We start from the raw sequence: 27949 nt of genomic DNA on the forward strand, positions 1-27949 counted from the left end.
AGTTTATTGTATTTATAACAGTTTGATTTAAATTTAAGTTTTTCTTTCATTCATAGATATAACATTGAAATGTGTCAATGTATTAAAGGAATAAAACTTGCATTTTATTACACAAATTAAAAGTTAACTCTCTAAAATTTATTCCTGGATCCATCTTTGAATATTACTAACCCAGAGCAATGAGCAATTAAGTTTATTTATTAATAAGAAACTTAAAAATAGGTAAAAGAATTGAATATTTTGCCCTTTATTTTAGCATGATTCACAGTAGTGGTTGAGACTTTTGTCCATCTGTCTGATTTCCATGCACATGTGCAATGACTTCACTTTCGTTACCTAGTGTTATGTTCCGTCTATCCATTTGATTCAAACTTTGGATACTAGCCTTAGGAGTTACCTAAGTGTTACTTCACTGTAAGCTATAGTAAAAACTACCGAGTTAGTATATAATATTAAATTAAATTTTAAAATAAATTTATAATAATTATGATTATTATTATTATAAATTTATTTTAAAAATATTTGATTTGCTTCTGTGGAGCATACTATCAGATAGACTTGACCAGTCTTGTTTCCCATTGACAGACTATTTTGTTAATTCCCTAAAGAAGGTAGTTAATAATTTATTTCATTAATAAAACTATAAAGTAATTGATAATTTATCTTTGAAATTTTTTAAAAATTGCACTCTCCATTTTTCATTATGCGAAAAACAGTTTGATGAACAAATTTTATTGCAGTCTCATACAAAAGGCTTTAAATATAAAAATTTAAGATATAAAATGCATTAATGGCATTAATAAATTAATAATAAATAAGTTGTTTTTTTATACTTTCCTGAATGAAGTCATTTTAACATAAAATGATATTTAATAAATATAACCAGCCCAATAATTACTTCAAAAATATCAAACAAATAGCTGGAAACCTTTATTGGGTTATTAAGGTAGAATAATTACTAAGTAAATTGGCAAGAAGTAAATGGTTAGGCCACCATCCCTTGTTATTTATTTATAATTATTAAATTTATAAAGAGATGGTGACCTAACAGCCTAACTCTTGCCAAATTACAGTATAAAAAAAACCTTTGAATAGTGAACACCATCAGGACTGAAAAATATGTCAGCTATTCAGAGGTACAGTACATTGTGCAAAATAGAGTTAAGAGCTCACGCCAAGTTTAACTGGGTTCTGGTAGAAAATTCCACCGAGTTCGGCGTTAAACTAGTTCCTTTTTTAACACTAGCACTTTCGAAGAGTTTATAATCGTCGTCTTCAGGTGAAAAGAATGATTTTAAAAACAAACGTGCAGAATGTTCTAAAGAGAACAGAATTTTTGAATTCAAAACAGGCATCCGGTAATTCTGTTAAGAACGTGCAAAAAGATGTTGACATGTTCGAATTCTTAAATCTACGGTGCGAGCGGCGCATGCGTGGAATTGACACCACGATGGCGATACGATGTTAGGCGCGTTTCGTTGTTTAAACACCGATACAATGCTACCCACACCCCGGGTAGATCTAGGGTGGGGACATTGCATGCTTCCGTAGTAGCTGTGAGTAGCGCTTCCCAGATGAACACAAGCCTTCGATTGTTGCAACATTTTATTATTACCGTTCTGGACCACAGGGGGTTGTAGCCTTGCTCGAGAACTTTTTTAGCGAGCTCTGTAGTATATTTTCCCTTGGCTACATCGTCCTGATGCTCTGCGAGGCGGGAAGCGAGCATTCTTGTTGTTGCTCCTATATATCTTGTGCTAGCTCCTATTGCCGGATTTTCTAGGTGCATTGCGTAAACTCCTGATTTTTCTGAAGTGGTTAGCTTGTCACGATCATTACAGATGCACCTACGTAGGTTTGGTTGCAGGGTTATAGGCAGATTGTAGTTGTACCGCCGAAAGATACGACTGATGCGCATAGAGGGTGGTCCGAGATACGGCAACGGAACTTGGATCACGGATGTTTTTTCATTTTTGTGCAGCATGGTATGTGGGAATAGGGACTCCTTTACCCTGCAGAGTATGAGACGCATCTACAATTCTCTAAAACGTGCGATCCTTCTACGCTATATGTTCAACTAGGAAAAATACAGAGTATAGCATCCAATTCTATGCAGGCGATAAGAAAGAAGTTGAACAAAAAACTACAGTGGTTAATGTGCTCATCATACACACAATAAAGGGTGCTAGCAACCACTCCATATTACAATTATGCAGAAGAGAATGTGCCTGTCGAAGTGCACGACGTCCTACAAAGGGGACCCAAGTACATTCCCCCCCCCAACAACACCGACCTTAACCGGTTAGTGCCAGCTGCTTTAGCAGCATTGAAGTCCTGCCAGACAGTAACCACGCACCCACAAATGGAATTAGAAATCGTCACAAAACTTGCGGCGGTGGAGCAAGTCTCTGGTGCGCCTAAGCGTTACGTGAACCAAAAAGTAGTAACGCAATTCGTAGCTAGGAATGACTTAAGGCTATTAATTTCTGACAAGGACAAACGATTCGTTCTGTGCAGGGAGGATGATTTTATCATTAGAGCCAATGAGTTCCTATCGCAATCACACTCGCAGGTAGTAAATGACAGCCCGACGCCAACAGTACTGCGAAGAGCAAGAAAAATAATAGCATTACCAGGAGTAGCCTCGACCCTAACTGGGTGCCTCGATCCTCCCACAAACGTAGCATGCCCTAGACTATTTTTCCAACCAAAAACGCACAAAACAAACTGGCCGTTACGTCCACTGGTAAATAAGAGATTGCATCCTACATATTTCCTAGAAAAGGCACTCGCAAAGTTCTTGTGTGAACTTCTTCCAGATTCACCATACATTACACCATCATCGGTGGCTGCCAAGTCCTCCATTGTTTCCAGCATAAGTAGAACGCACCAATGCTCCTATACTTTCTACAAATTGGATGTGGTGTCATTATACCCATCTGTGCCTGTTTTCGAAGCCGTAATGCTTGCCAACGCCTTGATCATCAGAAAAGGATTTAACATACAACAGGTGCTAGACATACGTGATGCCCTAACTTTCATCACCGAGCGCAACTATTTCCTTTTCAACAAGAACATCTACTTGCAAAAGCGAGGAGTTCCTATGGGCTCCCCGCTATCTGCAGTCTTAGCTAAGCTCATTATGAGAGAAATCGAGTGTAGAGTTTTCCACTCCCCTCTTGCCATCAGTTATCCGTCACTATATCTGCGCTATGTCGACGATATCTTAATAATATGGGAGAATACAGAGGAGGAATTTTTCAAATTTGTGCAGCAACTAACAAGCATATACCCCACGATCAGTTTCACTTGGGAGAAAGAGCAGGATGAATCAATAACGTTCTTGGATTTGTGCATAAAAAAGTCGGTTGAGGGGCCGCAGTTTGCAGTTCATCACAAATCTAACGAGTTACCATCTATTATCCCAGCAGATGCTTTCCAACCGTCGCGATATATCAATGCTGCCATTGCTGCACTTGGCACTTGTTAGAAGGGCGCTATTGCTTCCGTCGATGCAGATAGCAATAAAAAGTGAATTAGACATCGTCAGAGTGGCGGTATCTCGTGCAGGATTCACGCGTGGCAAATATGAGCATGTACTCCACAGGGTAAAGGAGTCCCTATTCCCACGTACCATGCTGCACAAAAACGAAAAAACATCCGTGATCCAAGTTCCGTTGCCGTATCTCGGACCACCCTCTATACGCATCAGTCGTATCTTTCGGCGGTACAACTACAATCTGCCTATAACCCCGCAACCAAACCTACGTAGGTGCATCTGTAATGATCGTGACAAGCTAACCACTTCAGAAAAATCAGGAGTTTACGCAATACACCTAGAAAATCCGGCAACGGGAGCTAGCACAAGATATATAGGAGCAACAACAAGAATGCTCGCTTCCCGCCTCGCAGAGCATCAGGACGATGTAGCCAAGGGAAAATATACTACAGAGCTCGCTAAAAAAGTTCTCGAGCAAGGCTACAACCCCCTGTGGTCCAGAACGGAAATAATAAAATGTTGCAACAATCGAAGGCTTGTGTTCATTCTGGGAAGCGCTACTCACAGCTACTACGGAAGCATGCAATGTCCCCACCCTAGATCTACCCGGGGTGTGGGTAGCATTGTATCGGTGTTTAAACAACGAAACGCGCCTAACATCGTATCGCCATCGCGGTGTCAATTCCACGCATGCGCCGCTCGCACCGTAGATTTAAGAATTCGAACATGTCAACATCTTTTTGCACGTTCTTAACGGAATTACCGGATGCCTGTTTTGAATTCAAAAATTCTGTTCTCTTTAGAACATTCTGCACGTTTGTTTTTAAAATCATTCTTTTCACCTGAAGACGACGATTATAAACTCGTCGAAAGTGCTAGTGTTAAAAAAGGAACTAGTTTAACGCCGAACTCAGTGGAATTTTCTACCAGAACCCCGAGGTATATTGTATTTTAACCTTGTCATTATAAAGTGATGAATACGATGAATTACAAAAACATCAAATTTGCATTAGGAATACCAAAAAGTATACATAGAGTATATAATTAAAATGTATGTAAGTTAAATTACTTATCTTTTCAGCTGTAAAAATCACATTTTAATTAAATGGAACATAAAAATTATGACAAAATGTAAATATTGATTAATTATTAATTCATCAAAAATGACCTGAGGAAAAGTAATGAAAAAGAAAAATAAAACTGTTATTACAAACAGAAGGGTTTAGGCAATGAGAGTTCAAATGATGAGTTACAAAGGCGATTTGCTAGCCACTTCAAAGGATAAGAAATGTATTTGGTATTCTCGAGTTTATAATGTCATACGATCTAAACGAATAAAAAAATTGATATAGTGATTTCTCTGCTTTTTAGTTATCAAGTAGATATAATTTCTCGAATATTTTTGCTTTCTTCAATAACTGATTTATTAAAAATTACACTTTAGCCACAACAAAACTGTTAAGATCATAAATTACATCATAAACTTGAGAAAACCAAATATCTTCCTACACTTTAAAGTGGTCGGCAAATTGCCTTTGTAACACTATCTTTAAACTTTCACCAAATAAATGCTGTTTTCTTAGCCTTAAAACTGTTTCTTTTTCATTACTACTGTACTATGGTTCTTGTCAAATGAATGAACAACTCAAGAAAAATCTATGGTACCATAAGCTTAATTCCAACAATAAGACAGAAGTTTAATAACATTAATATTTACGACGATAAATGGTGATTGACAACCGAACCAGGTTAATCTTCTCTAGCAGATATATTACAACTTGTCCTCCTCCCTATTCCTATTTTTAGCCATTCTTTATTTGATGCTTACGGTCAAAATTCTTCCTCTGAAAGAGTATTTGAACTGATTCTTTGTTTGTTTTAAAATATTTTGTACTTAATTAATTACTTCAGAATATTAAAGGTGAGATTTTGTGCAGGACTAAGGTAGGTTATGGAAGACGACATTCCATTATTTAGTGTGTCTGCTATTTAGAAGTGAAAATAATAGATGTCCTATTTGAAGGGTTTGGGGATTGTAAAAATGCCATTAAGTAGAGATGTCCACTAATGAAGGTTTCACTGTACTTAGTAATTATTTTGCCTTAACAGTCCACTAAGGTTCCAGCCATTCGAGACATATAAAATGATATTCTTTATTATTTAAACATTACTAATATAAAGGCGTGTCTTGTGTGTGTGTGAATTCATTATAACTCCTGCAATTTTTGTCCAATCCAGATGAAATTTTGGTTATATTTGTTTTATGTTCTGATGGAAAGTATAGGCTTCTTATTCTGCAGAAATATTAGCTCAGAATAAATATTTTATCAATTTCAGATCGGCAATCGCACTTATGTTGCAGTTACGTCAGTAACCACATGACGTTCGTGCTTGATGAGGAAATTTCCCTTAAGTTGCATTTTTAAATATTTTGGCAAATAGCATATTTTAAACTTACTTCATTAAATTTAAACTTTAAAAAATAATAGCTGCATCGTGTCATTTCTATAACAAATTTTTAAAAAATCTTTTCATAGTGATCACATGACATTCTATTATCCATTTGGAAGTAACAATCTAACGAGCCCATTATTTAGAAAGTGTTATTGCTAATATTGCTAATTTAACATACATACAATTCATCTTTGTTTTATCAATGTAGAATTAAAAAGACTCACTATTTTGTTGAAAAAAATGCCTATGGGAAAGCATAAGAGTAAAATTGGTCAGGTAAATTCAAGATCTAAAGGAATAAGAAGAACCAAGATCCCTGAAGGCTGTGAAGTGCAACTCGAGCAACATTGAGCAAGAATGGCTTTGTCAAAGGCTGTATTAACAGCATCACAACATCAAACTCGACTTCTCAATTCTTCGATCTCTACTTTCTCGTAAAAAACATTCTGTCATGCTTGAAGGGAGAACTTCTAGTTATATATATATATATATATTTCCAGTATATGAAATGTGACAATAAAATAATAAATGTCTAATTCATTACGAATGTATAAAAATATAAATAAAGCATTAACAAAATAATTATTAGAACTAGCAAACACCAGTTACATTCAAATATCTGAAAACAGAACTGAAAAAATTTTAAATGGCACCAAATATATACATTCATAGTTATTACATATACAATAATTAAACATCATCTTATTCTCATAAAGATTTAAGTCTACATTTATAAAAAAAAAAAAGTTATATATGATCATATAATATAATATATTAAATAAAATCATTAATTCGAGCATACTTAGAAATGATTTTTCTTTGTAAATCCCATCTTCCAAGACCAGTTGGATAAAGACTAATAGCAGGTCCACCTTCCCAGAATGTCCATGCTGGATACATAATATCCAAATATTGAGACGTCTAGAAGTATTTAAAATAATTATTATGAACTGATTCAAGTTGATCCAGATCATTGTATCATCTATTAAATATTGAATAACTGTGTTTTTTTAATTAAAACAGTAATTATACCCTACATAGTAATTATATTCAAGTTTATGATAAATGAAATAACGATTATTTAAATCAGGGGTGTCAAACTCAAACTCCTTAAGTGCCAATTTTTTGTCTCGAGTACGACAACGAGCCAGATTAAAACTAAAATGCAAACATAATACTAAGTATAAGTGAGAAGTATATAAAAAAGGATTTTATTAAAAAAAAAGTTATATATATTTTTTAAAGTAGAGACGTATTAGACCGAAATATTATTTTGAGGATCCAGAAACTTGACTTCTTTTACGCTTCATTATCTCTTCGATGTTTGGTGTCGACGATGTTGTATTGATTTACAAAATGGACTGAAGATGTTCATCTGTAAATCTTGAACGGTATTTAGATTTATTAATCTTCATTGTTGAAAACATTTGTTTACACACACATGAACTTCCGAACATGCATAAAAATGTGGGCAGCATGGTTCCTTAAGTTGGGATAGCTATTTTTATTTTTGAAGTACTTTGTATAAAATGCCAAAATGTCAACTTTATTGAACTTGTTTTTTAAAGCAGTATCACGCTACAAATTTATTAGTTCCATTTACAAGTAAGTCAGCGCTTTACCGACATTGAGCATAAACAGATCATTAAAAAGAGGAAAGTCATAATGATATATAATGAGCTCACAAAAATCTGCAAGACAATTATCAAATTCAGCAATAAGATCAAGCAAATAGTTAGAAACATCTGCTAATTTATCTGCATTGTACATGCTGATCCCATGAATGCTAGGGAAACGGTCAAGTTTTTGTTCTTGCAACTGCGACTCCTACAACTTTAATTTTATCTTGAAAGCTTGAACACTTGACAGCTTTCAAAATAAAATTTAAAAAGGAAACTTCAAGGTAAAAATGTACTTGTTACGGAACTGTACAAGCTTTGAAAGCTTGTACAGTTCTGTAACAAGTACATTTTTTTCCTTGAAGTTTCCCATTCTAATTACTTAAGTGTTCCATCATTCTAGTAAGAATGCAAAGTCAGGCCACCATTCATCATTATGTTCCATCAGTTTGCCCTTTTGAGTCATGAACGTAACAATATGTTTATGCAATTCAAAAAATCGCTTAAGCATTGATCCACGACTAAACCACCGTACTTCTGCAGAGTAGGAAATATCTAAATATTTTTCATCAAGATCTTTTAATAATTGTGTGAATTGGCAGTGATTTAGCCCTCTGTTTCTAATAAAATTAATTGTTTTGATTATGGGATTCATCGCATAATCCATTTTCAGCACTTTAGAGGCCAAGAGACCTTTTATTATTTTTTTTTAATGCATTATTTCTTCACTCAATAAACTGGGAATTCATTAAACTCCCATTTTTAATATCTCATCCATGCACATAAATGTATCATTAAATGAATTAATATATAGACTCAGTCATAAATTACTGTTCTTAGAAATACTACATCCACACAAGATATAGCCTCCCCGAATCAGCCTATCTGGAAAATGAAAAATTCTGGAACAATTTCTCAGAACAATGCTAAAATTAACTGTTTTCCACTTTACTAGAGATGGTTAAAACCTCATAAAACACAAGAAACACCATTGCATCAACTACTTCCAGGACTCCGTCGGAATTGGGCCCTGAAAGATGCATGCTCTGTTAAGCCAACTGCATGTTTAAGAAGCAACCCATCACTATATCTTGTGCAAGGGTCACATGTAGACATTGGTTCCTTTGACATTTTTTACTTTTATGGGCATGGTCTACAGTTCTGATAAGGTCCCAACCATCTGATTCAGAGCTACAATTTTACCTACAAAATTATAGACTTTTAAGCAATATTTTGTATAATTCGGTGGCATTATAACAAAATTACCTATGATCACATTTACAAGATAAATTAAAAGTAAAATGACTTACTTTACTAAAAGAAAATACAGGATATGTCATCCAATGCTTATTAACTTGTGGCCAATCTCTAGTATTTAAAATAAATTCCGTATCCGGTAATTTGTGAATAATTTCTAAAATAAAATGTTCCACTCCGGTACATCTAAAATACACGATAATTGGATGTATAATTAATTTATTGTTTAATGATTTTTACATGTTGTGATTGTTTAAATCTGTTTTTATCTGTTAATAAGAAATTTAATATAGTTCTAAATTATATATTACCTGAAAGTAAACATACATTCGTCTTCACGATATAATTTATGATTAATAATTTGATAATGAGTTCCTCTATCTTTTACGGCTTCCAACATTTCTTGCATTATTCCTGATGTTTTCCAAGGTGCAAGATCCTGCTCAATAACTCTAAAATAAACAAAAGAAACTTTTATATTTTATTAAACTGTACTTCATAATCAATGATCTGAACTTTTATTAGTAAACCATAACTAGAATCATTGCAACTGTCATATTTCATATACCGTATTTTACGGACTATAAGACGCACCTGAATTTTGGAGGCAATTTTTCGAAGAAAAAAAGGCGTCTTATAGTCCGTAAAATACGGTAGTAACTAGAGAATGAACATGGTCATAAACCAATGACATTATCTTTCCAAAAAATGTTAAAAATGGAAGTCAACTGCCCGACAGCTTTTCTAAAATTCTACGTAAAATAAATAAATATAATATAACCAAATGATCTTTGTATATAGTACATGTATACATGTAGTTATACATGTATATACTTTCGTATGAATAGATATTAATAAAATGCAGTAAACTTCAATTATCCAACAAAGTTAAGAATGTGGGCTTGACAAATAAACAAAGTAATGATTAATGGAAATTTTCTATAAAATATTTATACGACATTAAAGATAAGCATATATGTATTTCTAACGTAGATATAAAATAAAAAATAAACGTCATACAACATAGTTTTACAACATATTCGAGTAATAATTTTTAAAATAATTACACTTCTAGTCTTCACAGAAGCATTATTATGAAAAGTAGTACTTGCGTTGCTCCATTTCATCTTGGATTTCAAACAATTTGATTCATTTTTGAAAGCATAATTTCAGCTCAATTACAGTTATTTACAATTTTACATTTGTTATCAACTTCACCTTCCTCAATTTCACACTAATTTATTACTTTTAACCAAGATATACCAAGAAAAGTAATGAGGAATAAGCATTTGTTGATGATATAATTTACAACTTTACAGAACTGGCATACTCCAAAGCTACTATAATAGTTAACAAAGATTGATGAATAAAAGAAGTTTTACTGTATACTGTACCAGTTTAAAAGTCAATTTACCCGTAGGCAATATTTCAGTGTGCAAGTGCATGTTTTAATTTAACAAAGATTCAACTTTCTGAATAAAACAGTACAAGATGCAGTGCCAATCACTGTTTTGTCGATGTTTATTACCTGTTGTTATTGATGGTAAAACATCATTAAACATCACAAATTGTGTATCATGTATTGTGTTGTGTTGTACTGTATCATTTTGATTATATTGTATTGTACTGTATCATTTAAATTGTGTTGAACTGTATCATTTTGATAAATACAAATAATGCGCGAACATTACAAACAAGTAACGATAATGACTCGTTACAGGTGACAGTTAAGAAAAAAAAAACATCATTTGGTTAGTCTTTGTTCATTTTCTAGTAATAAAAAGCTGGTGTTCCTCTTTTTGTGATGCCACTAGGCAATTGCTTATGATGCCTAGTGATAAAACTATTAATTATTTGATTAGTCTATTTAAGCAATTTTGCCTACATATTTAAAAAGAGTAGTTGAAATTTATTTATATTTGATTTTATTTACATATCATAAATAAAAAAACTGATTATAGCACAATAATAAAAATAAACCTTTAAAACTAGATGGTTTATTTTAAAACTAATATTAGTTTTTAAATTAATCTGTTGGCTTAAAAGATTTATTTTTGTCAATAATCAGTAAATACATCAATACAATATAATGAAACAAAAGCTAAACAATTTTTTATCTTTATAATTTATTTAATCAAAAGAATATAATATCAATAGTTATTTATCATGCTGAAACCTTTAACTCATAGGCCAAATTAATAATAATTTGATAAATCTTCAATTCCAAATGTCACTTGTCTAGAACTGTAGCAAACTCACATTAGTGCTTGAAAATAAATTTTTTAATATAAACATGGTTCTAGACAAGCAGCATTCAGAATTGAAGATTTATCAAATTATTATTAATTTGGTTTACAACTTAACAAAAGACTTCAACATAATAAGTTATGGGTGTACTATAGATTACCACCTATGGAATTTTAGGACTTTGATTATATATTTGAACTCAGGGGACCGAGACGAGTTCAACGGTAGCCTATTTTTGGACCGGAGACGAAAAATAAAAAAGTTATCATACTTTTTAAGTTACCATACTTTTTTAATGCTCTCATGAAGACGACACCATAGTTGCTAGTACTGCCATCTTGCGGTAAAGTCTGCAAACCATGATGTCGGACTACGGTCATCTCCAGTAGGGTTAAACACGCGATACGAGAGCGGAGAGAGCGACGCAACTTCCGATCATTGCGTGATCGCCATTTCGGTTAATATGTTACTTATGGCAGCGAACGTGGCGGCCGTTCCCACTGTTCGTGCTCTTGACTGACCACCCGGAGGGGAGTCGCCGGCAGGCCGCCATGTGCTAAACGTCACTAGTTATTGATTCACGATAGTTCTTGAACAAAGTAAAAAAAGGGGGGAAACGTCTACTAAAGGCAATTTTAACGGCAAGCGACACGACTCCCGATCGCGATAGCGAAGCCGACTTAGCGGAGAGAGCGACGCGACTCCCTATCATCGTGCGATCGCTGGAAAAAAGTATGATAACTTTATTATTTTTCGTCTCCGGTCCAAAAGTAGGGTATCGTTGAACTTGTCTCGGTCTCCTGAGTTCAGATATATACTCAAAGACCCGAAATTCCATAGGTGGTAATCTATAGTATCCCCTAAGTTATAATCCAAATTCCCAAAAGTATAATTAATTATTTGTCACTTTTATCTTACTTTTTATGGCAAGAGCAATCTGTTGCATTGCAGGGTTCGTATAGTTTCAATGCCTCTTCTATTTCATTTAAATAAGATTTCCATTTATCATTAACATCTAAATAACAATAGAACAACTTATCATGAAATACTTTTTAATATTTATGAAATAAATATCAATAAATAATTAATAGTGAGGCTGAGGCCGAAGTTTTAAATGCGAAAATGTGTACGTCGGATGTTTAGCACCGCTTTCCCGTAAGCCTAGAAGTTTGACAATGACGTTTGGAAAGTCAGTGGAATCATGCTCGACATTCCAAATGCCATTGTCAAACTTCTAGGCTTAGAGGAAAGCGGCGCCGAACGTCCGACGTACACGTTTTCGCATTTAAAACTTCGGCCTCGACCTCGCTAATTAACAAGTAAGGTCTTAATTTCACATTCTTCTGTAAATATAAATATACAAATCAAAATCCATTAAAATTCTAAATTATTGAACTTTATAAAAAAATTCATTCTTCTCATTTAGAATTTATAAATTTATTTAAAATTAGAATTAATTTTTAATTATTTTAGATGATTTTGAATCTTTTAGAATAGTTATTTATATGTCATTAATACAAAATTAATAGAATAAAATTGAACACCCGTTGTTCCTCATCACTAGAACAAGTATTTTCATGTTGGTCATTAATGCACAGAATGACAACTCTTGTAGTAATGCAGATCTTGTTTCAAGACAGATTCTTCCATTGAAAGAAATGGAAACTTGGAATACTATGGTTATAGTGTATATTGATTCCATAACTGTGAAAAATTTAGAAGATGGATAATTTTCATATTGTTGAGTCTTTTTACAATCTTATTGTATTATACGTATCACATTCCATCTTGTGATTATTCATAAAGTTTCTGTTTAATTTGGTGGTGGTTAGATTATACTTGCCTTTCTATATTATAATTTTGCGCAGTGTTATCTGTCCATTTCAAGCCAATGTTTTGTGGTCCTAATTTTCAAGTATTTATATATAAAATTGTATTAATCGTCGTTTTTAATTCATTTTCAGAATTTGAACTAAAAAATTATGCTGAATCCTCAACTGAAGAAAAAAGTTGAATAATACTCCCGTACAGATAAACTGTATAAAATTATCGATGCAAAGTTAAACATTCAATGCAACAATTATGTAAAATTAAACAGAACAGTAATGAAAATCCTGTAATTTTGTCATTGTAACCAATTGGGCATTTAGAAATGTGACATCCCCAAAACTAATATTGCCACTTTTACACTGAATGATTCTATTTTGTAATTTTAATTCTGCAATAATTGTATTTTTACAAATTTTTAAATATTTAAGGAGAAAAGGGCACTGCTAGTGAAAACCCATCATTAGTACAGTAAGACCCCGCTTAATGCTGTTTCGGTATTACGCGGTAGTATAGGAATTACCCGAGATCGCATGCAGTGTTGGGATCAAGGCGTAATATCAAATTTTAAAGCTTATTATCTGCGGCGAACATTACGACAACTGATTGATAAAACAGATGGAGCAAATAAACAATCCATTAGAGATTTTTGGAAAAACTATAATATCATGGATGCTGTAGACAACATCAATCTTTCCTGGAATGAGGTGACCGAGAAATGTTTTGAAAGGAATATAGAAGAATATATGGCCAGAGCTAAGCAAGGATGTTGACACGAGAATTCATTGTTAATGTCGACGAAATTGTCAAGCTAGTTAACGAAACAGGGTTGGATAATATAAATGTGCAGGATATTGAAGAATTATTGCAAGTTACAACTGGAGAAAGTTTCTCCAACAACGATCTTAAAGAATTAGTAGAACAACAGGTGCATGAAGATGACGAAATTAGCATTTCTGAAGATGAGGAACAAAAGAAACTTTCAACGGATTTTCTAAAAAAAAGTTTAGCCAGTATAACAGAAATAATGGATCAGTTTATACAAAATGATTTCAATTTTGATAGAAGTTCAAAGGCAAGACAAAGTGTCGTGGATGCAATGTCTTACTATCGACAACTGCTTGCTGAACGAAACAGGAAAAGGCAAACAACATTAGATGACTTTTTCACGAAGAAACAAAAGATATCAAATGAGGAAGAACCATCCTCATCACAAACATAACTTCTTTACTCAAACTTTTTTTTATTTTTATGAATGTTTTATGAATAAATTTCGATATTAGCAATAAATAAGTCTATAATTAATATAATAAAAAAGTATTTAACAATAAATGTTACAAAATAAAACAAAAAAAAAAAACCGATAAATTTTCCTATTCTCTGTTCTGTTTCACTTATCCCCCTTATTTACATGTTAAGATGACCCCGTTTAACGCTGTTTCGTTTAGCGCTCTGTCATCTAGGAACGCATCCCCCGCATTAACCAGGGTCTTACTGTACTACCATTCTGTTTATGCAAAATACAGTCATATATTAATATTACTCAACTGATATGTCTTTGTCCCTATTTAAGCTTTTAATTTTCACTAATTCCTTAATGAAATGTTTCTACATAAAATTATTTCTTTGTTATTTTTATTATTATTTTGAACTTTTTGCATCCCCAAACTCTTGCATCTATAGACCCAAATCTGATAGAAAATCCATATTACTGTCACAGTACTTCTACCAAAAATCACCACAATTGGGTATAAACACACCAACACACACAAAATACAGGTCAGAAGGTACAAAAAAATATTTAGATTATATTCCATTTTTGAATAGTCATTTTAAACTTTTATTCTAATGTTTCTAAATTATCTTCTTTCCTTTGTCTGAAGATGACATCAATAAAACGTTGAAAGTGTTTGCGATGACATTATAATAAAACCTGTGTAACACTAATAGACAATGGTTATCTTGTTCTTTAATTCATCATTCTTTTATAAATATTCAAGTTTACCTATGAATTAGATTCAAACAATAGTACCTCTGGTAACTAGAGATAGATAGAAAATAAATATATCCTCTTATTACCACTTTGCCAACATGGAGGAGGTTATCAGTGTGTGTAATCTTATATCTATGTATGTGTCACAAACTTTGAGGCCAATTTTTGACACTTGGAGGAGCATAACACAAAAAATGAAACTCATTTTCGTTCTTCTCGTAAACAAATACATCAAACGGCTCTTAAAATATCACTTATTTCGTGTATGGATTGGAATTTTCCTTTGTTAGTGCATTAGTATAAGGTACTGTGCAATCGCAAGAACGTGTAGTACAGTACATCCATCTTGAATATGCTAATTTAATTATATTTATATTTAAATACGATATACATTAAACATTCATTCATTTTTAAAATATAAAATGTTAACATAAATTAGACTGATTTGATAAAAATTAATTAAAAAGACACTCATATTAAAACAAAACATTTTAAAAATGTTTAAAATCAGCAACGTTAACCTTGTAGATATTTGTTTTCTTCATTATTTACATTAACGGAACTACAGAATTCATCTTCTTTAGAGCAATCACTTCTTACGTTAGTAAAAATAATAAATAAAACTAAACTCAACATAAACACGTGTCTGCATCCCATAAAGGATGCAGCCATAGCTGTCAAAACTAAACACGTGCCTAATAGTTTAAGGGTAAGTTGCCACCCTTCCTTTTATATACGCAATTATAAATTTAAATTTATTGTCTACTCATTTAAGTCGTATAATATATATATAATTTAAACATTTATTTATTAATAAAGTATTGTGAATTAATTTAATCAATTTATTTAAAAAAAAAATAATAATTTTTTATTTTTTGTATTACCACTAGAGGGCCTTTTGAAAACAAGGAGTTACCACGCTCGAAATTCGTTTGATTGTCTGTCCTCGTGAAGTTTAGCGAAACACTTTTAAAAATATCAAGATGGCTGTAAGTGATATATATTTTATAGTTAATTAAATAACGAATTATCTTTTAAAACTCGTTGAGGCTAATTCCTCATTGTTATATACGTGCATTCATTTAAGGAAGATTTAAAGAAGCTAGTGATGATAACAAAGTGACTACCTTCATACGTAATTACCATTCTGCTGGGCACGATTGCAGATGTGAATGATACTGTTGAGACCTTAACGGAGCTATAGAGCATGCCCATACGAGCAAAAAAGTCAAAGGAATCATACCTCTATATGCAATCCTTGCCAGATACAGTCACCGAAATCAGCCCATGTCCTGGTGCAGTCGGGAGTCTTTGTGCTTGCTGAGGGCACGTTTGGGAAATTCTTACTGGTACCGGAGTGTTTAGAAAATGTAACCCGAATAACCGACCACATTTAAAAATGATGTCGCCGGTTCTGTGGTACTTGCCGAAGTAATTGCTGTAACAAAATGGTTATGGCAGTTCTCTTGAATTACAAGATGGCGGACACATTGTATCGTTGTGGTGGATGTGGCTGTGATTTTAAAAATTTAGAGGATATAAAACGATTTGTTTCTGCGGCAAGTCGGTGACCAAGAACGAAAAGCCATCTCATTCCAAATTTCAGATGGGACAAGATAGCAAGGTTGATGGCCAGCAAATGTTTATACTGTGAAATTATTGATTTCACAGTATAAACAAAGATAAATTTTTCTCTCGTACTTGTCCAAAAAATTCTACAAGTTCATTTTCATCGTCTGATGACCTTTTCGATTCTGAATCGATATTCGAGAGCACGATTAATGATATAACCTCCTGTCAACTTTCTGCCATGTTGAATGCTACAAAATAAACAACATGTTTAAAAATGCACTAATCTCCTGGAATAACCGGTATTTCCAATGATGTCTGTCACTGCTACTGCGGTGTTACTGGTTAGAATTTCCAAACATGCCCCCAAGACTGTTGCACTTAACTATTTAGCCCACATGACTATACCAGCTCTGAGTAGCCTCCTTGTTTATTCGTGGAGCAGTGTTGTACTAATTGAATAAAAACGCACCAATCGACTATTTAAATCAGCGGTTCCCAACCAGTGGTCCACAAGAGCTAAAATATGGTCCGCGAAAGATTTAAAACTTTTATTCATTTTAAATTATTATTCCCACATTGATACAAACTTAATTTTTACTAAAAATATTATGTTTTTTCTTATAATAGTACTGTTAAAGCATGTTACTCTTGAGTTTAACGATTACTTATGTTAAAAGTTTTGATTAAAGTTTATTTTTAGATTGACACAGTCTATTTTTCTTAAACCTTGTGGTCCCTGCTAACAACAATGAAACCAAAGTGGTCCCTGGTGAAAAAAAGGTTGGGAACCGCCGATTTAAATAGACGACCAAAGTGCCATTTTAATCATTATTTAAGTTCGACGACAAGTTATTTGTGGTCTCCGTCTATTTGGATAGTCGACTTTTTCATTGAACTAATGGATTAGTTTCAATGGATATCTAGCATTTGAATACTTTTATTCAAATGAAAAAGTAATTCAATAAATTTCAATTAGTTTGTAAAAAATGACAGCAAATATTAAATTTGTTTTCTTTTTACCTATTTAATTAGCTATTTATTCACTTAAGTTGAGGTAGCATTTTTACTCGTTAATTAGAAAATGAATAAAAGTATTCATCTTTTGATCAATTAAACAGGCAATTCCATTTTTTTTATGCAGGTGCTCTCAAGTCTGTTGGTCTATTGACAATGTTTTACAGTGCTGTTTCACTATATTGTCATTGTTCATGTAAACACACACACATACATATATATAATTTATTATATTTCTTACTACATAAAAGTCTTTTATAAGTTTTGTACTTTTAAATGTTAAAAATCTTTGATTTGTTTGTGTGATCTTTTGTCTTATACTCAATGTAGTTATAAAGACCATTGCTGTTTTTATTTAAACAATGAATTACTGTATACATTATTAAATGTGACTTTTATGTAGAGATCTTTATTGTTTAAATTTTTACGTGTAAAATTTATAAATAATTTCGGGTGTACTATAGATTACCACCTATGGAATTTCAGGACTTTGATTATATATTTGAACTCAGGACCGAGACGAGTTCAACGGTACCCTATTTTTGGACCGGAGACAAAAAATTAAAAAATTATCGTGCTTTTTAAGTTACCATACTTTTTTAATGCTCTCATGAAGACGGCACCATAGTTGCTAGTACTGCCATCTTGCGGTAAAGTCTGCAAACCATGACGTCGGACTACGGTCATCTCCAGTAGGGTTAAACACGCGATACAAGAGCGGAGAGAGTGACGCAACTTCCGATCATCGTGCGATCGGCATTTCGGTTAATGTTACTTATGGCAGCAAACATGGCGGCCGTTTCCACCGTTCGTGCTCTCGACTGACCTCCCGGAGAGGAACCGCCGGCAGGCCGCCATGTGCTAAACGTCACTAGTTATTGATTCACGGTAGTTCTTGAACAAAGTAAAAAAGGGGGGAAACGTCTACTAAAGGCAATTTTAACGGCAAGCGACACGACTCCCGATCGCGATAGCGAAGCCGACTTAGCGGAGAGAGCGACGCGACTCCCTATCATCGTGCGATCGCTGGAAAAAAGTATGATAACTTTATTATTTTTCGTCTCCGGTCCAAAAGTAGGGTATCGTTGAACTTGTCTCGGTCTCCTGAGTTCAGATATATACTCAAAGACCCGAAATTCCATAGGTGGTAATCTATAGTATCCCCATAATTTCTGGTAATTTTGTATGATACATAAATCATCAATTTGAAAACAATTTTTTTTTTTACTAAATGAACAAAGTCATTATTAATTTCAAATAAATGCAGTGTTACAATATTTTAGCTATGGCTTCAAATAAATTGTTTATATTGTTTTTTTTTCAATTCATAATAACATCCCTGTAACTAAACACTCTTTCAACTGCTGTGGAAGATGGTAACATAGTGTTGAAACAGGAAAAAAGTGTCTTAAGGGAAAGTGGTGCAAGGCTTGAAAGTAGCAACTTGTAGTAGGGCATGATAATAGGAATGTGATAAAAATTTCATATTTAACTTTACTTCTAATATATATATATATATAAAAGGTTACCTTAAAATAAGATATGAAATTGCAGCTATTTTTAGTGGATGATGATATCACTTTCTGGGTTGAACCTAAATTGTACAGTTACAATGCAAATACTTTGGCATTAACATCTGTTACGTTATGTATTTTCTTTTTCTGCTGGTATTTCACTATATATTTTGAAGACTAGTTTTCTTTGAACTCTATACTATATTTTTCAAATGAAGATTATTAATAAATTTTTCTTTAAAATCATTACTTCTTTTATTGTTTTATGTGAAGAATCACAAACTTGATATGCATTTATTTCTGCTCAAGGTATAAATGGGGCTACGGGAGCAAGTTGAAAAATTCTGACTGATATTTTTCTCTTTTCTAGCTAGCACTACATCTATTAGCTACAGTTCAAGTGTAAAAAATGTAACATTATCTTAATTTTATGTGATGAAAGCAAAAGCATATACAGGTATCCCTCGTATAACACAGTAGTTATGTTCTGAAAAAGCGTCGTGTTATGCAAATCCATGCCATATGAAACAAAGGACTAATGTAAAACATAGGGTTACGTTCCAAAAGTTAACAAAAGTATATGCTTAAAAAAGAGTTTTTATTAGCACTTACCTAAAAAATTTTAAATATACTTTACTAACTGTGAAGATTAATCTATAAAAACAAAACACTGTGACAAGCTTAAAAGGATAAAATCTGAAAGCAACCACAATGACACCCATCGATAGTAAAGCTAGGATAAGGAAGTTAATTGTGCCGTCAGTTTTCGTTAAAGTAAACCTGACAAAAGGCACAAAACAAATGAAAAGTTCGATATTCAAAAATCCGTGGGCAAATTTGAGACAACCACATGCTTGCTTGAATTTTAAAAAAATTGAATAAAGGAGTTTACACTTAAAAATTGTGAAATTTGTACGGAGGATTTCCAAAACTGTTAGTGAAACCAGAAGTTGTGTTGTGTGGACAATGTCCTTAATTTTCAAACAATGTTAACGATACCACGTTGTATGAAACTACCACTATACTACTGCATGTGGACACTGCTGTCTAAGCTCTAAGTTGGTGTAGATACCTCAGTCCTCCCTTAGCTATGGCTCCTAGGTGATCTTGACAAAGATATAGTCGGCTATTATAATTTGACTTGTGCATAATACATTTATTATTATTTTATTCAGACTCTGGCAGACCAAATCAGATTTATGGAAAATTTTGATACATTAACAATAATAATAAAAAAGATAAATTTATTATTGAAATTAAATAACCACTAATATTGCATAGGACTGTTCAAAACGAAATGTTCAGACATTATTGGATACATTCACAGAGGACTTCAACACTTTAGGAAAAGGGCAAGGAGAAGAATTCTTCTCAGTTTTTAATTTGCAACAGTATAGCACAACAGTGGAAAAGTGGTGTGTTCCTGTGGCAAATCCTTTCTTGTGAACAATCAAACAACAGCAGTAGGATATTTTTTAAAATTTAAATTTGAACAATAATCTTTGTTACATCCCTAATTAAAATGATAACACATTCAACAGTTCAGTTTACTTCAAGTATAATTATAACTGAAATGCATCAAGAAATTCATATTAATATTAAAATGAGAATACCTACATCGAAAATATCATAAAGAAAATTTAGAAAATCAAATTTATTTTTTACTGCAATTAAACCTCAAACTTCAATGTAAAAAATGCTTGTTTGTTTGATAAATTAATGAGAAATTTTGGATGGAATTAAATTCATTCATTGTTAAGTCTGATGCTGAAGATGATTTTATTATAATTTTTGAAATAATAAATTCAAATGTAATGTTGAAATATTTCTTTAAAATGCTCATAACTTTTAATTTTTTTTTTCTAGACTATGCCCTTAAATCCAAAACCTTTCCTTAATAGCTTAACTGGTAAACCAGTAGTAGTAAAATTAAAATGGGGAATGGAATATAAGGGATATCTTGTATCTGTTGATGGCTATATGAACCTTCAGGTAAGAATTGAATTTAGAATATTTTTTGATAATTCTTAATTTTTATGCAAATTTGTGTGGAGAGAAATAAAAAAAAAAAATGAATTATATTGCTTTAAAAATCAATTCTTTAAATGTTTCTTCAAAACAATTGACGAGACTTCATAGGTTAAATCCGAAGAAGTTAAACCAATGTTTTTTTGTCTGGACCGCATTTCATCAGAGACAAAAACTTCCGAGTGTTATCTTCGTTATTCTTTATTCACTATGCATTTCGGGTGCAAGATTTTTTTGTGTAACTTGCACCCCTCGTCAGGTGTTACATTTCTACAAATTGGTATAAATACAATTATTATGGTAAAATTAAAACTTTACAAATTACAACTTCCATTATTTGGATATATTTGCACAATAGTGAACTAACCTGTTTTATGTTTAGACATACAGCTATGCGGTGTTGATGTTGTATCCCCTAAGGCATTTCTGTCTGTCTTTCTTTCTGTTTGCTTGCTCTTTAGCCCCTCTCATTTCCTCCCATACATTGTCAATCTCCATGCCATTATTTAAGTTTATGGTTTTGTTTTTATTAACAATTGCGAAGTGTTCTTTGAATTTACATGGATAACTGTCTTTTTTTCTGTGGATTATTTTTACACTTTTTTCATTGTGCATCCAAACCTGCTGCAGTGATTAGTCCGTGGTGATGTAAAATGTACATGTAAAAAACCAGCAATATACATTGGAGAAACAGGAAGGCAACTCAGAACCAGAATAAAAGAACATGAAGCAGCAATTAGACTTAAATATAACCAATCACCGTGGACAAATCACTTTGGATGCACAATCAATGAAAAAAGTGTAAAAATAATCCACAGAGAAAAAGACAGTTATCTATGTAAATTCAAAGAACACTTCGCAATTGTTAATAAAAACAAAACCATAAACTTAAATAATGGCATGGAGATTGACAATGTATGGGAGGAAATGGAGGGGCTAAAGAGCAAGCAAACAGAAAGAAAGACAGACAGAAATGCCTTAGGGGATACAACATCAACACCGCATAGCTGTATGTCTAAACATAAAACAGGTTAGTTCACTATTGTGCAAATATATCCAAATAATGGAAGTTGTAATTTGTAAAGTTTTAATTTTACCATAATAATTGTATTTATACCAATTTGTAGAAATGTAACACCTGACGAGGGGTGCAAGTTACACAAAAAAATCTTGCACCCGAAATGCATAGTGAATAAAGAATAACGAAGATAACACTCGGAAGTTTTTGTCTCTGATGAAATGCAGTCCAGACAAAAAATCATTGGTTACTTCTTTGGATTTAACCTATGAAGTCTCGTCAATTTTTTTGAAGAAATATTTAAAGAATTGATTTTTAAAGCAATATAAAGAAAACCGCACCATTGATATAATACATATCTATTCTTATAGTAAAAATTAATTAGTTGATATCTGCAGCTCAAAAATTTTTGATGTTACTAATCAAATTAACTTAAATAAACCAAAAATTAATATTTTTGCCTTTACTGTTTAAAGCATTTTTAGATTATATTTTATATGAGAAATTGAACATAGAACAAATAATTAAATATAGAAAGGTAGGATTCCTCTGAACGGCATACATTGGCTACAGTACCCTCTACGTTTGATGTTGGCATGCAGCTTTTAGGCTGCAAGGCCATAGTCCTGTGAAGGGTCTAAAAGAAAACCTGAGTGTAGCAAACACCAATAATTGAGTCCTGCCACGAATAGTTAAGTGTATAAGTTAGTGCCAAGTGGCTGTTAGTAGGAAGACTCATACCTACTTAATACTAATGAAACTGAACGAGATTGCAAATCTTAATACTACTTAACAGCTAGACAGTGTGTGTGAAAACAAACAAACACAATGACAAACTAGATGAGACGAACGGACCGACAGAGACAAATGAACAAGACCTCAAGATTTCCTTTTTTTTTAAACATTAACTTACTCACTAACTAATCTACCATAACCTAGGACAAACCTAGCCAACCTTAATCTAATTTAACCTAACCGGAAACCAAGCTAAGAGTCCCTAATCTAACTTTCAACTAGGACTAACCGAATTTAGACTGAAAAAGAGACAGAAAATAAGAATTAAAATACAAGTTAAAAGGCAGTTATATACCAACAGTTGAAACAAAGCATGGGAAAGCTAATTGCCTTCCGTGTCCCTGGAGTGAGTGCTCTCTAGAGCTCCACCAAGGATATGAATGCAAGTAGATGATGGAACATTGTACTCGTGTGAATGAGTTGGTGTGGGTTGCAAGGCCAGTTGTACCCTTCAAGAATAGCAGCTCTCATTAAACTATCCCTAATGTGATTGTACCTATTGTAGCGAAAAAACTAAGTGAAGTGGTGTTTGGTCCTGCTGAATACTACAATCACATTGTGGATTGTCCCCAAGATTAAATCTATGCAAGTGTTGCTTAAAGTTGCTGTGTCCTGTAAGTAGCTGAGTGAGGGTGTAACTAGGGTAAAAGTGGCAAAGAATTGCAGTAGTGTCAACCTCAGGGATGAAAGTGTAGGTGAGCTTACCAGTGGTGTCACAGCCCCAGCTGTCTTGCAGAGAATGAAGATTTGTTTCTTGACATGATTGTTGATGTACGAGGTAGGAATGTAACTGAAGACTTTGCAGCTTGTTTGGCAAGACTGTCAGTGGTCTCATTGCCGAGAACCTCTTCATGACCCATTGGAAATCTATTCTAATGTTGTTGTCTAAGTGTCTGAGAATGTGGTGTGAGATGGATGAGTTTTAAGCAGCTATCAGGCTTTGCAATTCTGTGTAAAGCTACCCTACTGTCAGAATAAATGCGGTAGTGTAAGTAGTCTCTTTTGTCCTTCCTAGGCTTAATGTGAATTAAAGCTCATATAAATAGCTAAAGTTTCTGCCTGTGCTATTGAGCAGCATGTACCTAGACGGAAGCAAACATTGTGAAGCTTGCGGCCGAAGTCAGAGTAAACTACAAAGGCGGCACCCACATCGTCACCCATCTTGGAACCATCAGTGTAAATCCTGAACATGGGATGATCATCTGGATCTTTGAAGTAAACATCAGGGACAAGCTCATGGGAGGAGTGGTAATCGTAAGTTGGGAGGGTATTTTTGTCGATGCTGAATTTTTTGATATCAATCAAAGTCAATGCTATGATCTCGCCAGGGTAAGGTGACGAGATATTCCTGCCAAATAATGCATTTAATTTCTAAGTCAATAGGGGTGAATCCTGACATTACCGAAAGGGCACTAGTGGGGGCTGTCCTATAAGCCTTACAAATGTGGAGAGCTGCAATCCTTTGAACAGATAACAGTTTTTAATGGTTATGGACTTTGGCGGCCACGTGGCCCCAGAACTGTATGGCATAGAGGAGTGCTGGCTGAATTGCACCCCAGTAAATAATCTTAGTAGCGTCAGGGCCAAGACCCCATGTGTTCCTAGCAATACTAATGAGGGCGTTGGCTGTCTTTTTAGCTTTGTCCATGATGTATTTGATGTGGGGTGTGAAGTTAAGTCTCTCGTCAAGAATAACACCTAAATATATAATTTCTGTTGTTTGCTTTATTCTGTAGCACCTATTTAAAGGGTAAGCTTCTTGACGAGTGGCGTGTTCCTACCAACTATCATGCTTTCGCATTTGTCTGTTAATGGGTTGCTTATGCTTAATACTCCACAAGTGAATGTTATTGAGAATGTTGTTGCATATGTCCTGTAAGTGTTCACTGTTCCTGTGTGAAGCGAGTATAGTGAAAACTATGATTGTTAGTATTACTAGTAGTGTTCAGTTGAGTGAAGATATACCTATGGTCACTGGCAAAATCTGTTCACAGATAGAGCCTATTGTTCTTAAGTCCAGCCTACATGCTCCTGCCACCACTTCAGGTAAGCCTGCTGTCTGGAGGTTAAAGACACATACTGCTGGTTGAGGGACATAGCCTTGCAAAGTCTTCTAGTAACAGTTGAGACAGATACCTGCCTTCCTGTGGATGACACAAGGCTAGCATGCAAAGATGATGCAGACGCCTTATTGTTTCTTTTGGTAGGAGTCATATATAACAAGTATTCTGAAAGGTTGTCACCTGTGGATAACCTGAAACAGGTCTACTGATAATGGTTCCTGTCGTTTGAAATTGTCTCCAAAACCTTGAGAGAACAGAATGATGGAGATTAAAGAATCTAGGCACTTTGGTAATTGATATACTGGCCTTCAGTCTTCCAACAGCTCTCCATCTTTCTGAATCCTGTAAATGTATTCTTTGGAATGTGATTATGCACTGATTGCACCGTAACAATTTGTTTTCAGTTTATTGTCGACAATACCCTTTCAGCAAAAATAGCACTCTCTGGGAAGGTGCCAGTATTTTCCCAGTGTTCTTCATTTGCATATTTACATACATTTTTACATAATTTTAAAAAGTAAATATTCTCATACTAAATTATACCTGTAAACTAATTTTCATTAAGCTTTCATGTTATTAGGCTTTTACTTAGTTTTTTGTGTTCTGTGCTTAACTTTTGACAAACAGTGTATATTTATGTGTCATTAATAAATGCTGTAGTTAGGAATATAATTAGCATTAAAATATGATGCTACATATCTTTTTTTTATATATTTTATTTTAGTTGGCCAACACCGAAGAATATATTGATGGAAATTGTACTGGAAATTTAGGAGAAATTCTTATCAGATGTAACAATGTGCTATATGTAAGGGGAGTTGAAGAGGAAGAAGAGGATGGAGAAATGAAAGATTAAAATTTTCTGTTAAAAATATTTTCTTTATGGTATATGTTGTCTGTATTTTTACTTGTATAAAATACAAAATAGTTGATTAAATGTGTGTATTTTAAATTTTGTCATTTTTCTAATCAATAATAGTTCAAATAAAAATCACTCATTTGATACTTATGATTAAAAGGTTTGTTTGGTGATAGGTAATAAATTTCATCTGATTTCTAAAAAATTCTTTAAATATTTCATATTTTGTTAGTTATTTCATTGAAGAAAAAATTAATAAATTAAATAATTTCAAGTGTAATAACTACACACAAAATTTATATTCAGAATATGATGTAGTTATAACCATATTACTTCTTTCAAAAATATTTCTTACCTTTATGTAATAAAGGAAAAAAATACTGTGTTTAGCGTCATACATTGCCTGTGCAATTTTTTCCTAGTTAAATTTCTCTCGGAGTTGTTCCTTTTCTAACTTTGTCCTCACTATCAGAATTTGAACAAATGAACTCCACCAGATCATTTTATGATACTGTTGTCTACCCATCAATTAAGGCCTTGAAGTCCCCAAATCCTGTGCCACCAGTTGTACTGACAAACTCCTTATTTCTGCAACGGTTTTCTCATTTCAAATGGGCCATAGTTTATCTGAAGTGGTCTTTCATAGCCTCAGGCCACAAGTTCTTCCAATAGACATTTACAGATTTGTCTTTTCCAGTGCCTGTTTTATTAAGAAGAGACTTCATCTATGATGGTCTTCCAAAACCAAGTTATACCGATCTACATTCGTGTGATTAAAATTAACACTGATCAAGTCTTTGAACGTAATAAACCTTTTTCATTTGAATACGACTAATTAGTTAGCTAATCTTAGTCACTATTATAACTGAGTTATTTTAATACCATTTCTTCTATGGAGTTAACTTACTGTAATTTTGATAAATGTTACCCTTAATTAACTTGGCAACTTTTACATCCAATACATAGGCAGCTTACTCTTGTTACATCCTGTAAGTGCTCTTGGATTTTGTGTTCAGTAAATTTGAAGTAGGTTTTATCGTGTGGCTTGCTGCATTGTTGCAAAATAGCAGCGTATCACAATCTCTGATCACACAAAGCCTGGGGCCATCTCTTCAAAAGCTGTATAAGTGTATTGAGGTTTCTTCTAAAACAATGCTGTCTCATTGACATTGTAAATCAGTTCAAATTTATGTTTATTCTCATCAATTAACCACTACAGTTGTGCTAGGAAAGTCTTAGCTGGCCTCATGATCAACCAAACCTACAATCTTTATATCTTTTTGACATTCTAGAACTAGCCTTTGCTGGCAACAAAAGGGGAATCTGTGACACTGCTAATTAAGGAAGACTTGCTTAAATTTTTCCTAAAGCACAATATCAGATTTTATTATTATGACTTATTTGTAGATTTTACTATGACAGGTTTTTTTTGTTTTGTTCTTTCATCCAAATGAACAATGCATACTCCATCTTTTTATATTACTTCATTCATGTAATTCATACATTTAGCAGTACAAATTTCCATCGACTGTGCTGTTTCTCTAATCTCGGTTGTTTTTTTTTTTTAATGTATTGTACTGTACATTGCTTACATTGACATAAAACATGCAATCTGTGCATGAGCAGCCTTTTAACGCTTTTAGACAACTAAACCAACATCTACAAACCCGACGTAACTGAGGATGGTTATCTCGTGTTTAAATATATCTGGAAGAGGATATCTCGGTTAGTGTAATTGGAAATGCATTTGCATGGTAAGCAGTGGTTGCAGGTTTGAGTCCTGCTCCAGGCCAATTCGTTTTTTCCAGAATTTTCTAAATTATTTAATTTAATTATAATTATTTAATCTAATAAGAGATGGCACCTAATGCCTTCCTCTAGTGACAAATTTAATAATTAATCTTAAAATAATTGCAATATAATCCAGTAGTTGTTGACTTTTAGACAAAAAATACATATTCTAGATAGTTTCTTTACACCTTTTGCCTGACTACACATGCTTCTTTTAGAACTCATAGTATTCATTTAAGCACAGTTATTTTATGTACAGTTAGACAAACTAAGAAACAATAGACTTCATCCTCCTGTTACGGTTTCAATTTCTTTTACATAGTACCAAAAGTTTTAGTATGTGTGTTGTGTAAAAGTAAAAAAACTGTACATACTTTTCTGCCTTTTGTCTGCACAAGA

At 33.2% G+C, this 27949-nt stretch overlaps 2 protein-coding genes across 2 annotated transcripts in view; one reads left to right on the forward strand and one right to left on the reverse strand.

Annotated features, from left to right (window-relative positions):
- LOC136981612 (protein O-glucosyltransferase 1-like) overlaps positions 1-15592 on the reverse strand; it is a 32513-nt gene extending 16921 nt beyond the window's left edge. The window contains exons 1-5 of the mRNA XM_067277934.1: positions 15418-15592; positions 11995-12091; positions 9141-9281; positions 8883-9015; positions 6756-6874 (exon numbers count right to left, since the gene is read on the reverse strand). Of these exons, the coding sequence (XP_067134035.1) occupies positions 6756-6874; positions 8883-9015; positions 9141-9281; positions 11995-12091; positions 15418-15568 (641 nt within the window). The 5' untranslated portion in view covers positions 15569-15592. The remainder of the gene's footprint in view (positions 1-6755; positions 6875-8882; positions 9016-9140; positions 9282-11994; positions 12092-15417) is intronic.
- A 205-nt stretch (positions 15593-15797) lies between these two features.
- On the forward strand, positions 15798-25852 carry SmF (small ribonucleoprotein particle protein SmF). Its single transcript, XM_067277937.1, has 3 exons — positions 15798-15885; positions 20863-20988; positions 25625-25852. The coding sequence occupies exons 1-3, from the start codon at positions 15880-15882 to the stop codon at positions 25754-25756; spliced, it is 264 nt and encodes an 87-aa protein (XP_067134038.1). The 5' UTR covers positions 15798-15879; the 3' UTR covers positions 25757-25852.
- Positions 25853-27949: the final 2097 nt, after the last annotated feature.

The sequence above is a fragment of the Centruroides vittatus genome, unplaced genomic scaffold (genome assembly GCF_030686945.1).
Source record: "Centruroides vittatus isolate TY-2023 unplaced genomic scaffold, ASM3068694v2 contig_784, whole genome shotgun sequence".
NCBI classification, from domain to species: domain Eukaryota; kingdom Metazoa; phylum Arthropoda; class Arachnida; order Scorpiones; family Buthidae; genus Centruroides; species Centruroides vittatus.

Excerpts from the sequence above, each read along its gene's own strand:
- SmF (XM_067277937.1), top strand. Across the intron at positions 20,989-25,624 it reads ATGGCTATATGAACCTTCAG|TTGGCCAACACCGAAGAATA; the intron begins GTAAGAATTGAA and ends ATTTTATTTTAG.